This window comes from Capricornis sumatraensis, chromosome 2 (genome assembly GCF_032405125.1).
Source record: "Capricornis sumatraensis isolate serow.1 chromosome 2, serow.2, whole genome shotgun sequence".
NCBI lineage: Eukaryota > Metazoa > Chordata > Mammalia > Artiodactyla > Bovidae > Capricornis > Capricornis sumatraensis.
Window position 1 is genome coordinate 201,297,201 of NC_091070.1, and position 15,605 is coordinate 201,312,805.

Here is a 15,605-nt window from a genome sequence, read left to right on the forward strand (position 1 = left end):
ATAATCTTTGTATCATGGGTTACTTGAGAATCAAATGACATAACATATGTACAACTCTCATACTGTTTCCTAGATAGTAGGTGCTCAATAAATCATGGCTATATCATTGTTTTTTGAAGGTAAAGGCATAAGGTGTTTTTTAGATCTGAAAATCAGTAACTAGACTATAAGAGAGGCAGTACTTTTACATTAATATTATACTGTATGCATGTGTTTAATTTTTATTGATGGTTTTAATGAAATATTATTTTGATCTCTTGTTTAGTGTCAAGCCAGAAGAGAAGTAAAACTCAACAAAAACTTATTATGTATGGAATTCATTCTTAAAAGAAGAAACAAGTGATTATTGAAGACTATGGATCGGAGCAAACGGAATTCAATTGCAGGATTTCCTCCACGTGTGGAGCGTCTTGAGGATTTTGAAGGAGGTAGTGGAGGGGATGGGAACATGACCCAAGTGGGAAGAATTTGGCCCTCCTCATATCGAGCTCTTATAAGTGCCTTTTCCAGACTGACACGTTTAGATGACTTCACCTGTGAAAAAATAGGGTCTGGCTTCTTCTCTGAAGTGTTCAAGGTGAGTGATGCCACAGTTTTTCTCATATTGTCTTGTTGAGGGTCAGTTTCACTGCAGAGTTCACAGCCGTGTTTCATTAGGAAGTAGGCTTTGCCTTGTCAGGGGACTGTGGATCTTGAGTAGTATTGTAAACTCCTCTTGAGCTATCTGTTAACTTGCAAGATATTTTATTTATTTTAACTATAAAAATAATCCATACTGATCAAAAATTAAAATAACATAGGAGCCTCTTCCACTCCTCCAGAATTTTTCATCATCCAAAATGGACACTTTGTATGCATTAAAAAAAAACTCCCTCTAGTACCCTTAGCCCATGTTAATATTTGTTCTATCTAATGTCTCTATGAATATGTCTATCCTAGGAACCTCATATAATGGAATTATAATATTTGTTCTTTTGTGCCTGGAATTCCCTTGTCATCCAGTGGTTGCGACTTGGTGCTGTCACTGCCGGGCCTGTGTTTTATCTGTGGTTGGGGAACTGAGAACCCACCAGCCCTGTGGCATGGCCAAAAAAAAAATTTTTTTTTTCCATTCAATATTTATTTATTTATTTGGCTGCATTGGGTCTTAGTTGCTTCATTCAGGATCTTTCTTTGAGGTGCATAGACTCTCTAGTTGTGTCTTGTGGGCTCCAGAGCATGTTGGTTCATTAGTCGAGGAGAGCACGCTTAATTGCTTCACATTGTGTGGGATCTTTCCTTTCTTAAGTAATTTTTGTTAATTTTATTTTCTTAGGATATAATTAATCTTACTTAAATTTTTGGATTTGTGGGCATAAATACTTTATGTAATTGATGTGGCACAGGTTTTTTGTTTCCACAATAGCTGTGTTTTCCTTCTTCCATATTAATAGATCTTTTAGTTGGACACACTGATGCCATTTCCTAGCTTTCCTTATAGCTAGGTTTAACTATATGAGTAGTTCTGCCCAATAGGATATGAGCAGAATTGTCGTATGGGAGCTTTTGGAATTCTTCCTTTGCCACTTCTTATATCCATTTTTCCTTCATATTTGCTGTTGTACATTTTGATCATAGTGTAACCCTACAAATGGAGGCCATCTGTGGCAGAGCAACAGGACAGAGCCTGCATCTTCCATGCCTACATGGAAGAGAGCTGCCTGGTTCTGTACTATCTCCTGGAGTCTCTTTGTAAGAAAAAAAATCTTAAGACTTTTAATATTTGGTCCTCTGTTTGCAGCCAAACCTAAGTGTAATTAATACCATATCAATATCTGCCTCCTTCCTCTAATATGGTTTATTTGTGTCTTCTATTTTAAAAATAAAACAACACAAGTTTATTTTAGGTTTCTTCTGAAAGGATTTGCTTAAAAAAAAATTGAGCTAGTTGGGAATTCCCTGGCGATCCAATGGTTAGAACTTGGTGCTTTCACTACCAAGGTCTGGGTTCAGCCTCTGGCCAGGGAGCTAAGATACCATAAGCTACATGATGTGGCCAAAAATGGGGAAAAAAAAAGAGGTATTGTTTATTGATAAACTGAAGGCTTAAGAAATATAGGATTCCGGGACCTGTGGGGATAGCTATGAAGTCTCATTGGTCCTGCCTTTGCCCTTGTACCTGTCCCAGGGAAGTTTGTCTGTTTCCACACCTGTTGATAACTCCACCCTGGGCAGAACCTGGCAGTCAGAATATTACCTTTGATTCTTCTGATTATCTTCTGTTTGTGTTATGGTTCACTATTTTCTACTTATATCTGTATTACTTTCTTTCATTTACTTTCTTATTAGATCTAGTGATGTTTTGTTCTTTTTGTAGCTTTTTGAATTTTATTCTTATTTCAGTTTTTCCCAGTGTTTATTATTTTCTTGTATATACACTTAAGCTTTAAAGTTTCCTCTAGACTTGGCCATATCACAGGTTTTCAGTGTGGTCTCATCATTTCTAAATGTAGTTTGGTTTGATATGAGAATTATTTAAATGAAAATTTAAAAAGTCTACATGGTGAATTTTCTTTTTGGTAATTGTTTGATATTTAATTTCTAATTTTAGTGCATCATGATCACAGAAAATGGCTTGTATGAAATCTGTCCTTGGAGTATAATTTATTTTTTAAAATATTTACTTATTTGGCTGAGTTGGCTCTTTTTAATTATCTCATGTATTTTTTTTTGTTGCTCTGGCTCTGTTGCTGCCTGTGGGCTTTTTCTAGTTACAACGAGCAGGGGCTACTTGTTGTGGTGCACAGGCTTCTTAGTGTGGTGGCTTCTCTTGTGCAGAGCTCAGGCTCTACGCACATGGCCTTCAGTAGTTGTGGCCTGAAGTCCCTAGGAGGGCTCGTGGGCTCAGTAGTTGTGGTGCACGAGTTAAGTTGCTCCACAGCATGTAGAATCTTCCTGGACTACAGATCAAACCCATGTTTCCTGCATTGGGAGGCAGATTCTTATCCACTGCACTGCCAGGGAAGTCCTGTGTTGGGTCTTAATTGGATTATGCAGGATCTTTCATTGCATCGCAGGGACTCTTGAGTTGTGGCACAAGAGCTCAGTGGTTGTGGTCTACGGGGGGTTAGTTGATCCTCGGCATGTGGAATCTTAGTTCTGAGACCAGGGATTGCACCTGAGTCCTCTGCATTGCAAGGCACATTCTTTTTTTTTTTTTTAAACAAAGTTGTTTATATATTTATTTTTGGCCGTGTAGGGTCTTCATTGCTGCAGGCAGCCTTTCTCTAGTTGCAGTGTGCGGGCTTCTCTTTGCAGTGGCTTCTCTTGTTTTGGCTCAGGGACTCTAGAGCAGGTGGGCTCAGTAGTGAGTGGCAGCTTGCAAGGTCTGGAGCTCAGGCTCATTAGTTGTGGCACAAGGGCCTACCTGCCCTGTGTCATGTGGAATCTTCCTGGACCGAGGATCAAACCCATGTGCCCATGTGCAAGGCGAATTCTTAACCACTGAACCACCAGGGATGTCCAACAAGGCAGATTCTTCACCACTGGACCATCAAGAAAGCCTCTGGAATATAATTTAGATTTTGTTTTGATATAGCACAAGGTCAGATTTTCTTGAATGCCGCAAATATATTTGAAACAAATATGAATTTCTGTTTTGTTTGATCGCATGAAGTTCTGTGTACCTCTATTAGATTAAGCTTTTGTATTGTTATTCAAATGTTATATGACCTTATTTATTATAGTCTAATCTATTTCTTTGAAAAAAGTCTATTAATATTTCCTAATGTGTTTATAGATTCTCCTTGTGTTTCTGTCAGTGTGGTTATTTTTTTTATAGTCCATATTGTGAAGTATATATTAATAGAAATTCTTGTTTATTATTGGATTGTACACTGTAGATAGATTGTATATTTTATAAATGCTAGTTTTCTATTTTTGTCCCACTTTATGCTGTTAGCTTTGATTTCTACTTTATCTGATATCAATATTATGTACCTTCTTCCTCACTATATGCATTTATCTGTTGTTTTGGTTATTATTTTCCCAGGATGTCTTTTTCTATCTCTATTTTTATTCTGTCTGTGATAGTACATTTTTTATGTATGTCCTGTGAAATAGTTTTATATTTAATTTTTTTGATCCAAAATTAAATTTGCCCATAAAGAGACAGAGAAATTGTAATCTGTTTATATTTATTGTTATTCTATCTTTACACTGCATAAACTCTTAAATGATAATTTAATGAGTATAGAATTTAGGACAGTATTTTCTTCAGCACATTAAAATTATTCTTCCCTTTTTTCTTTTTTTAGTTCACCTCTGCTGTCGCTAAGTTAGTTGTTTGGTTGTTTACCCTTTTTAATCAGCCTTTAGAATTATTTTTTCTTCTTTGTTCAGTTTTGATTATATTGGTCTCAGAGCTGATTTATTGTTATTTATTCTGCTTAGAATGTGGTTTATTCCTTCATTTTAAGAACCATGTGTCTTAAATTCTAGAAAATTCTTGGACATTTTATCTTTTAAAATTCTGCTCTTTTCTTTGGCCTCTTAAGGTCCCATTACATGTATATTGGATTGTCTCGTGCTACCTTTCATGTCTCTTAATTTTTCTCTCATGTTTTTGTTTCTTTGCCTTTTTGTGCTAGTTTTTTTAGGGGGGAGTGTGGTGGTGATTTTCAGTCTGTTTTCCTATTTACTTTCTTTTCATTTGGGGCCTACTCTATTATTCAAACTGCTTTTGAGATTTTTAAATTTCAGTTGCTATGTTTTTCTTTTCTAGACTTTCTCTTTTTTTGGCTTTTTTCTTTTAGATTTTATTAAGATACAGTTGGCATATAACAGTGTATTAATTTTCAGTGTATAATATGATTTCATATGAATATATATTGTGAAATGATTACCATAATAGGTTTAGTTAACGTCCATCACGTCATGTATTTGCAGATTCTTTTTTTCTTGTGATGAGAGTTTTGTAGACTTTCTATTTGTGTTTCTTAAATGCACTTCTCTCTTGTTTCAAATATCCTGTTCCTGCTTTTCTTTGAACATCTAATTTTGTGTAATTTTAATTGAATTTATTTTAAAAATCACATAGTATAAACTTAAAAGGTGTAAAAGGTTATTCAGTGAAAAATAATTTGCTTTTTTCTGCCCCTCAGTTTTCTTCTCTCTAGGTAACTGGTATTTAGTGCTTTCTTACATGTCCTTCTAGAGATATTTTGTACTTATGTAGGCAAATACGTGTATAGTCTGTATGTGTATGTGTGTGTGCATGTTTATATATCAATTATCTATTATTTACCTACTTACTTACCTGCTCCATGGTAGAGGTAGTGTAAGTTCTATGAGGGCAGGTTTCTTTTTTAAATCTCTTTTTAACTCTGCACTGCTGTATCCTGAGTGCTTAGAATTCTACATGGCGTATAGTACTCATTCTTCTACAAGTATCTTAGTTTTGTAGAACTTCTTTTTATGTGTGCTATGAATTATATTTTCTAAGATTGTAGTGCTTTTTAAGTTAGTTTTTAACAATTTTTGCAATGTAGAAATAGTTCAGTTTATTTTTTATTGCCTTCTGTTTCTTTTATGATTAAAAAAGCTCTCTATACTCCTATGTTATAAATAACATTATAATTTTTTTCTTATCACTTTTATGGTATTACTACTTATGTTTAAATGTTTGATCTATCTGGAATTTGTTTTTTAAGATGTCTACTCAGTTGTACCAGCAACATTTAATGTATATTTAATATTTTTCTCACTGATTAGAAGTGTCACTTTTATTCTATCCTGAATTTTCCTCAGTATGTATTTTGGTGTCTTTCTAGACTTTATTCTGTTGCATTGGACTGTCTACCATAATACACTGTTATAATAATTTAATCATTTCAACTTTTTTCTTAATATCTGGTTAGTCTAGTCTTCTTCATCATTATTATTCCTTTTCAGAATTTTCTTGGCAATTCTTCCTTATTTTTATTGTGAGTTTTAAAATGCGTTTGTTGGTTTCTAAAAATATTCTGCTGCTGCTGCTCCTAAGTCGCTTCAGTCCTGTCTCACTCTGCATGACCCTATAGATAGCAGCCCACCAGGCTCCCCCATCCCTGGGATTCTCCAGTCAAGAACACTGGAGTGGGCTGCCATTTCCTTCTCCAAAAAAATCCTATTACCCTTTTATTGAGATTTGAGTAAATTTATAGATTAATTTAGAGAATTATTGTCTTTTTATATAAGCATATGGCATATCTTCTCATCCGTTCAAGTATTTTGTGTCTCTTTGTAGACATTAAAAATTTAAAAAAAAATTCCACATTTCTTCTGATGTTGGATATTCATTTTTTTCTGCTGCAATTGTAAATGTCAATTGCACTTCTGTTATATCTTCTGTTTGTTGTTTGCTTGTGAAGACTACTAATTTTTACACATTAATCTTTGATGCATCCAGTGTACTGAGTTTTTTTAATGTTTGCAATAGATTTTCAGTTGATTGACTTTGATTTCCCAGATATATAGTCATATCTGTGAATGATGATAAATTTATTTCCCATTTTTTATCTCACTTTTTCTCAATAAACAGCATTGACTAATACTTCCTAAAGTGTTAAATAATATTGGTATTTGACATCTTTGTCTTTGTTCCTGACTTTAATGGGAATACCTGTAGTGTTTTCTAATTAAATATGATATGATTTGGGGGCTGAAGTAGATATTTCTTTTTCTGTTCGATCTTCAAAATTGTAATAAAAAAACCCTCCTATTTGGTTAAGAACTATTTTTATGCAGTATGGATGATGACTTTTACTGTATGTCTTTTCAAAATCTCTAGCATGATGGTTAATTTTATATGTTGACTTAACTGGGCCAGATGATGCCTAGATATTTGGTCAAATTTTATTCTGAGTATGTCTCTGAGAGTACATGTTGAATAAGATTATCATTTGAATCAGTAGACTGAGTAAAGCAGATTGCCATCCCTAATGTGGACGTTAGTCACTCAGTCATGCCCAACTCTTTACAACCCCATGAACTGTGTAGCCTGCTAATTCTCCAGGCAAGAAAACTGGAGTGGGTTGCCACTCCCCTGTGTCAGGGGATCTTCCTGAGACAGAGATTGAACCCTGGTCTCCTACATTGCAGGGAGATTCTTTACCACCTGAGCAATCATTTAAAGGCCCAAAAGGAACTAAAAGGGTGACTTTCCTGTGATGAGGGAATTCCTACCTGACTACTTTAGGTGGGATATCTGTATTTCCCTGCCTTTGGATTGAAACTGAAATACTGCCTCTTCTTAGGCTTTGGGCTTGCCATGTTCACTCATCTCACATGCTGGTAAAGTAATGCTCAAAATTCTGCAAGCCAGGCTTCAACAGAATGTGAACGGTGAACTTCCAGATGTTCAAGCTGGATTTAGAAAAGGCAGAAGAACCAGAGATCAAATTGCCCACATCTGTTGGATCATTGAAAAAACAAGAGAGTTCCAGAAAAACATTTACTTTTGCTTTATTGATTATGCTAAAGCTTTTGACTGTGTGGATCACAACGAACAGCGGAAAATTCTTAAAGAGATGGGAATACAAGACCACCTGACTGCCCTTTGAGAAATCTGTATGCAAGTTAGGAAGCAACAGTTAGAACTGGACAAGGAACAACAGACTGGTTCCAAATAGGAAAAGGAGTACGTCAAGGCTGTATACTATCACCCTTCTTATTTAACTTATATGCAGAGTATATCATGAGAAATGCTGGAAGAAGCACAAGCTGGAATCAAGATTGCTGGGAGAAATATCAATAATTTCAGATACGTAGATGACACCACCCTTATGGCAGGAAGTGAAGAAGAACTAAAGAGCCTCTTGATGAAAGTGAAAGAGGAGAGTGAAATAGTTGGCCTAAAGCTCAACATTTAGAAAACTAAGATCATGGCATCCTGTCCCATCACTTCATGGCAAATAGATGGGGCAACAATGGAAACAGTGGCTGACTTTATTTTTTTGGGCTCCAATTCTCTGCGGATGGTGACTGCAGCCATGAAATTAAAAGACGCTTACTCCTTGGAAGAAAAGTTATGACCAACCTAGATAGCATATTCAAAAGCAGAGACATTACTTTGTCAACAAAGGTCCGTCTAGTCAAGGCTTGGTTTTTCCAGTGGTCATGTATGGATGTGAGAGTTGGATTATAAAGAAAACTGAGCTCTGAAGAATTGATGCTTTTGAACTGTGGTGTTGGAGAAGACTCTTGAGAGTCCTTTGGACAGCATGGAGATCCAACCAGTCCATCCTAAAGGAGATCAGTCTTGGGTGTTTATTGGAAGGACTGATGTTGAAACTGAAACTCCAGTACTTTGGCCACCTGATGTGAAGAGCTGACTCATTTGAAAAGACCTTGATGCAGGGAGGGATTGAGGGCAGGAGGAGAAGGGGATGACAGAGGATGAGATGGTTGGATGGCATTACCGACTCAATGGACATGGGTTTGGGTGAACTCCGGGAGTTGGTGATGGACAGGGAGGCCTGGCATGCTGCCATTCATGGGGTCGCAAAGAGTCAGGCATGTTGGAGTGACTGAACTGAACTGAAAGCTCAAATTCAGAAAACTAAGATCATGGCATCTGGTCCCATCATTTCATGGCAATAGATGGGGAAACAGTGGGAACAGTGAGACTTTATTTTTTTGGGCTCCAAAATCACTGCAGATGGTGACTGCAGCCATGAAATTAAAAGATGCTTACTCCTTGGAAGAAAAGCTATGAACAACCTAGATGGCATATTAAAAAGCAGAGACCTTTTATTAAAGATTTTATTGAAGGTTTATTAAAAAGCAGAGACCTTTGCCATCAAAGGTTCATTTAGTGAAAGCTATAGTTTTTCCAGTAGTCATGTATGGATGTGAGAGTTGGACTATAAAGAAAGCTGAGTACTGAAGAATTGATGCTTTTGAACTGTGATGTTGGAGAAGACTCTTGAGAGTCCCTTGGACTGCAAGGAGATCCAACCAATTCGTCCTAAAGGAAATACAGTCCTGAATATTCATTGGAAGGACTGATGTTGAAGCTCAAACTCCAATACTTTGGCCATCTGATGCGAAGAACTGACTCATTTGAAAATACTCTGATGCTGGGAAGGATTGAAGGCCAGAGGAGAAGGGAACAACAGAGGATGAGATGGTTGGATGCCATCATCGACTCAATGGACATGAGTTTGAGTAAACTCTGGGAGTCGGTGATGGACAGGGAGGCCTGGCATGCTGTAGTCCATGGGTTCACAAAGAGCTGGACAGGACTGAGTGACTGAACTGAACTGAACTGCCATGCCATGTTTTGGTCTGGAATTTATCCCATTGGCTCTCCTGGTTCTCAGGGCTTCAGAATTACACCTTTGGCTTTCCTGGGTCTCCATGTTACCAACTGCAGATCTTGGAACTTATCAGGCTCTATAACTGTGTGAGCCAATTCCTTGTGATAAATCTTTTTGTCTCTGTAAATATCCTATTGGTTCTGTTTCTCTGAAGAACTGTAATACGTATGATGATGCATGTATTTTTGTCTTTTGCTATCAGTAAAGTGAATTATATTAGTAAGTAGTCTAATAGTAAACTATCTTTGCATTCCTGGTATATTATTCTTTAATGAGCTGCTAACTTCTTTTTGCTGGGGTATTTATATCCAAATATTTATGAGAATAGGTTGTGTTTTTCTCTTTCATGCTTCTGTTTTTAGGTTTTGATAGGAATGTTGTGCTTGTTTCATAAAAATAATTCAGAAGTTTTTTCCCCTATGCTTTGTAACAATTGAAATATTATTGGAATAATTTACTCCTTGAATATTTGATTGAATTCTTCTGTCAAATCTTGGCCAAGTACTTTGAAAAATTTTTCTATCCTTTTAGTTTAACTGATCTGTACAAATTTTTGTTTCTTCTATGTCAATTTCAGTAATTATATTTTACCAGAAAATTATTGTTGAGATTTCCCTGCTGGTCCAGTGGCTAAGAATCTGTCTGCCAATGTAGGGGACACAGGTTTGATCCCTGATCTGGGAAGATCCCACATGCTGCAGAGCAACTAAGCCCGTGAATCACAACTACTGAGCCCACATGCTGCAGCTGCTAAAGCCTGTGCCCAGAGAGCTCACGCTCCGCAACAAGAGGAGCCACCGCAGTGAGAAGCCTGTGCGCTGCAATGAAGAGTAGCCCCTGCTTGCTGCAGCTGAAGAAAGCCTGTTCACAGCAACGAAGACCCAATGCAACCAAAAAAAAATAAAAATTTGAAAAAAGAGAATGTTATTATTATAGGTTTTCTAGTAGATTTGCATAGAGATGAGTAAATTTTGACCATTAAACTGTTTTGTTTGTTTTTAGTCCCTTTCAGATTAGTTGCAAATCTTAGGGTATGAATATCTTATTATTTGGTCTTTTGACCTGCTGGTATTTCATTTTTTCTGTGATTTATAATTTTATATTGAGAGCCTATATTCAGGGAGATAGGTTTTACCTTGCAGTTTTCAAGGTTGTGGGTGTATTTTAATATACAGGTCTGACATTGCTTCTGCTGGGTTTGTTTAGGTTCTGGATCTGAACCTAAAGGATTTATTTTAATTTCTTGGGTCAGGCTTCTGTATACTGGTATAGTACAAATCTCAGTCCTGAGCCTGATTTCATAGTTGGCTCTTTTTCCTCATTTAAAGCAATAGGGTCCAGCATTATCCCACTGTGAATGCCTGTTACTAAAGGAGAAAGCAGCTTGTTAATTGAAGAAAGCTAGTTAAACGGGGAAAAAGTGGAAGCAGTGACAGATTTTATTTTCTTGAATTCCAATATTACTGTGAACAGTGACTGCAACCATGAAATTAAAAGATACTGTTCATTGGAAGGAAAACTATGACAAACTTAGCATATTAGAAATAATGTTGCTTATGAAAGTCTGTATAGTCAAAAGTATGGATTTTCTAGAAGTCATGTATGGATGTGAGAGTTGGACTATAAAGAAAGCTGAGTACCGAAGAACTGATGCTTTTGAACTGTGGTGCTAGAGAAGACTCTTGAGAGTGCCCTGGACTGTAAGAAGATCAAACCAGTCAATCTTAAAGGAACTCAATCCTGAATATTCATTGGAAGGATTGATGCTGAAGTCCCAATACTTTGGCCCCCTGATGCCAGCTGAGTCAATTCATTGGAAAAGAACCTGATGCTGGGAAAGATTGAAGGCCAAAGGAGAAGGCAGTGGCAGAGAATGAGATAGTTAGATAGCATCACAGACTCAATAGACATAAATTTGAACAAACACTGGGAGATAGTGGAGGACAGAGGACCTTGGTGTGCTGCAGTCCATGGGGTCACAAAGAGTCGGACATGACTTAGCAACTGAACAGCAACAACAAAACTTAATTGTATTTTATGGTATTTTAGAAAGTTATTAGTTTAATTTGATGATGAAAACATCATTGGGAAAGAGAGGGATCAATATTTTTATTTTTTCTTACATGTAGTATTCTGATACAGGGTTTTGGACCAATCTTGCCTGCCTTTTGCATTGGTAAATAAGTTTTATTGGAACACATCTACACTTATTTGGTAATGTATGTTCTACGGCTGCTTTTGTGCTACAGTGACAGAATTGAGTAGTTACAGCAGAGACTATATAACTTCAAAGCCCAAGATATTTATTGTCTGTCCTTTTACAGAAAAAGTTTTCCAACCTCTGGTCTAATAGCTCTGTAGTGCACAGCTAGGTGATGGTTAGTTTTTATCTTTGATTACCAAAGTACAGATGATTACAGAGCTTTAAAGGTCAGGTTAAATAAAAAATGTATCAGTAGCAATAAAAGAAAATATTTAACTTCTGGTGTGGGAGGTATAAATTATGCAGGTAGCTTAAGGACGTTTAGTTGCCTTAGATAGCAAAAGAAAACTGGCTGATGGATGACTTCATATTAAAGAATGTGAACTTTTTATTTTTTATTTTGTGGCTGCACCACATGGCATGTAGGATCTTAGTTTCCTGACCAGGGATCAAGCCTGTGCCCCCTGCAGCAGCAGCAAGGAGCCCTAGACACTGGACCGCCAGGAAAGTCCCAAGAATGTGGATTTATGCAGCTTATTTATGTTCCTTTGAAATAGTTCAGTTTTAGGATTTAGCACCTTCTGGTCATTCCTCCTTAAGAATAGATTTTAGTTATATTATCTGTTCAATTTAGTTCTGAAGCCTGTCTTTAGATAAGTAACAAAGACTACTAGGCTATATTTTATGAAGGATAGAAAGCCATGACTATCAAACTTCATGGTATTTATTGTATACTTTGTGATTCGTTAACCCCATGAGTCACAATTAGATAATTTGTCATTTTCCTTATTTTTTGCCACAACATGTGGCATGTGGGATTTTCCCCAACCAGGGATTGAATCCAGGCCCACTACATTGAAAGTGTGGATGCCACTGGCCCACCAGGGAAGTCCGGAAATAATTAAGACTGATGAACTAGGGCAGTTGTTCTCAACTGGGGTCAGTTTTGCTTTCCTAAGAGATATTTAGCAATGTCTGGAGATATTGTCAAAACTGGGCAGGGGGTACTACTGGTATCTAGTGGGTAGAGGATACCACTAACAGTTCTACAATGCACAGGATAGCCATCCACCACCAAAAATTGTCTGGCCCAAAATGTTAATAGTGCGGAGGTTATAAAGCCCTGACCTAAAAGTACTAGGAAAGATATATAAAACATCTGTTACTGAAATTAGAAAAAACACCCTTTTAGAAGCAAAATAGGTTGGATTTACACTTAAAACAATTTGTGAGCTTCAGAGAGTTCTTTTGACTGTTAATCTTCTTATTTTAAAAATACTATAAAACAGATTAATTTCAGTTGTTTCTAAGAAAATGACTTAGATATTTTGGATGTTAGTGAAATCTGTTTAGGGAAGAACTGTGGTATGTGTAAACAGAGGTGACATGAGTGTTTGTATGTACATTTGTAAAGAGAAAAGAAGGTAAAACCAAATGGCACAATGGCCCCAATCTCTTACCTCTGGTAAGTGGAAAATCTATTCAGCTCCAGTGTGGCAGTGGCTGACAACCTTTTCAGTTTCACATTAAGAGTATTTCTGTTGGGCTACAGGAGAAGGCTCTTAATTTCTTCTTATGCTAGTCCTTGTTTTGTTTGGAAATATAATTGAAAGGAAGATTTGTAGGCTGATGACTTTTCCAGTCTCTTGAGATAACTAAAGTACCCCCATGAGATAGTTCTGTATTTTAGTGTATATTGTGAAACCTATAAAACCTGGAATCCTATTCCAGAACAAAGTATCAGGGTACTTTTTTTTTTTTTAATAAGCACTTTACTGAGAAATAGTTCAGGTAATATAAAATTCTCCTTTTTAAAATACAAAATTCAGTGGGTTTTAGTATATTTACATGGCTGTACATCTCTCACCATTAATTTAAAAATATTTTTATCATTCTAAACAGAAATCCTGTACTTATTAATAGTCATTGTCCGTTCCTCCCTTCCCCCATCTCCAGGCAAACACTGTTCTACTTCATATCTCTATAGACTTGCCTGTTCTGGAGGTTTCATATAAATGGAATCATACAATATGTGACTTTTATGACTGACTTCTTTTATTTAGCATAGTGTTTTCAGCATTGATTCATGTTATAGTATGTATTAACATTTCATCCCTTTTTATAGCCCAATAATGTTCCAGTGTATGAAATACCACATTTTGTCTATATAGTCATTTGTTGATAGACATTAGGATTGTTTCCTTCTTTTGGCTATTGTGAATAGTACTGTTGTGAACATTTGTATACAAGTATTTGTTTGAGCACTTGTTTTAATTCTTTTGCTGTCTATCTAGAAGTGGAATTTCTGGATCATATAGTAATTTCATTTTACTTTTTGAGGTACTGAGGTTCTCCACAGTGGCTGTTTCATTTTACATGCTTGCAAGCAATGTGTAAGGGTTCCAGTTTCTCTACATCTCACCAACACTTACTATTCTGTTTATTATTAAAAATTTTTTCATTATTATAGTCATCCTCGTGGGTGTGAAGTAGTATCTCATGAGCTTTTTTTTTGAGATAATAATTGATTTAAAATATAATATTAGTTTCAGGTGTACCACATAGAGATTTACAATTTTTATAGATTATAGTCCATGTATAGTTATTATAAAAATTGGCTATATTGCCTGTGCTATAGATAATGTGCTTGTAGTTTATTTTGTACATGGTGATTGTACCTCTTAATTCCCTGCCCCTATTTTGCACCTTTTCTTTGCTTCATTGGTAGTCACTAACTTGTTCTCTCTATCTGTGTCTGTTTTGCTTTTTTTGTGTGTTCTATTCACTAGTTTTTTTTTTTAGATGCCACAAGTAAGTGATAAAATATAGTATTTGTCTTTTTTTCTCTCTGACTTATTTCACTAAGCATGATACTAAGTGAGTATTTTTGTGTATAGTGTGAGGGAGTATTCTAATTTTATTGATTTATATGTAGCTGTCCAGCTTTCCCAACCCCAGTTGCTGAAGAGATTGTCTTTAATCTGTTGCATATTCCTTCCTTTCTTTCGTTTTTTTTTAAACTTGGGTTGTTTTCGTTGAGTTGTAGTTCTTTATGTAATGTCCTTTGATGCACAAAAGTTCTTAATTTTGTTGAGATTCAGTTTATAGCTTTCCTTTTGTTGTTTGTGCTTATGATGTCATATCCATGAAATTGTTGCCAAATGCAATGTGGTGAAGATTTCCCCTAATGTTTTCTTCTAATAGTTCTGTCATTTCAGCTCTTAACTTTTGGTGCTATTGTAAGTGTGATTGTCTTGTTTCCTTTCTTCTCTTCCTTTCTTTCTGTGTTCCTCCCTTCCTTCCTAGGTCTTAAAAAAAAGGAATATTTTATTAAAACAAAAGTTATTACAGTGAAAGGGGGTTTAAAAAGAAAACTAAGAGTGATGTTTCACTTGGGAGGATTTTTATACTCAAGCAATGAGGACCCTTTCTTTAACTTCAGGAGTGTAAGTGTTGGAAGGATGCAGTGCCTGAGATCAAACTGAGAATGTCAGTGTCAGGCAAAAGTCAGTTGGTGTCTTCCAGAGTGACAGCAAGGGATACTGTAGGGAAAAACCCAGGCAGAGCAGCAACCTTTTTGCCTCCTCTAGAAGAGAACTTTATGTGCTATAAGGATAATGCTCCAGCTACCTTGGGTTCAAAGTCCTAAGGTTCTCAGTCTTTGTTTCTAGCAGTTTTGTTGTAGGAAAATTATGTCCTTAATTTCATTTTCTGATTGCTTATTCTTAGTGTAGAAAACTGGCTTCCCTGGTAGTTCAGATGATAAAGAATCTACCTGCAGTGTAGGAGACCTGGGTTTGATCTCTGGGTTGGGAAGATCCCCTGGAGGAGGGCATGGGCAACCCACTTCAGTGGGTTGCCTAGAGAGTCCTCTTGGACCAAGGAGCCTGGCGGGCTGCAATCCATGGGGTTGCAAAGGGTCTGACATGTAACTAAGCAACTATGGACGCACACAGCACAGTATAGAAAACAATTGATTTTTATATATTTATCTTGTATCCTATAACCTTGCTGAACTCTTCTATTAATTCTAATAGTTTTTGTAGTTTTTTTTTATAATTTTC

The 15,605-nt window shown here is 36.3% G+C and overlaps 1 protein-coding gene across 1 annotated transcript in view; it reads left to right on the top strand.

Moving 5' to 3' along the window:
* Positions 1-381: 381 nt before the first annotated feature.
* Positions 382-15,605, top strand: part of TESK2 (testis associated actin remodelling kinase 2) — a 103,211-nt gene continuing 87,987 nt past the window's right edge. The window contains exon 1 of the mRNA XM_068965719.1: positions 382-577. Within this exon, the coding sequence (XP_068821820.1) occupies positions 449-577 (129 nt within the window). The 5' untranslated portion in view covers positions 382-448. The remainder of the gene's footprint in view (positions 578-15,605) is intronic.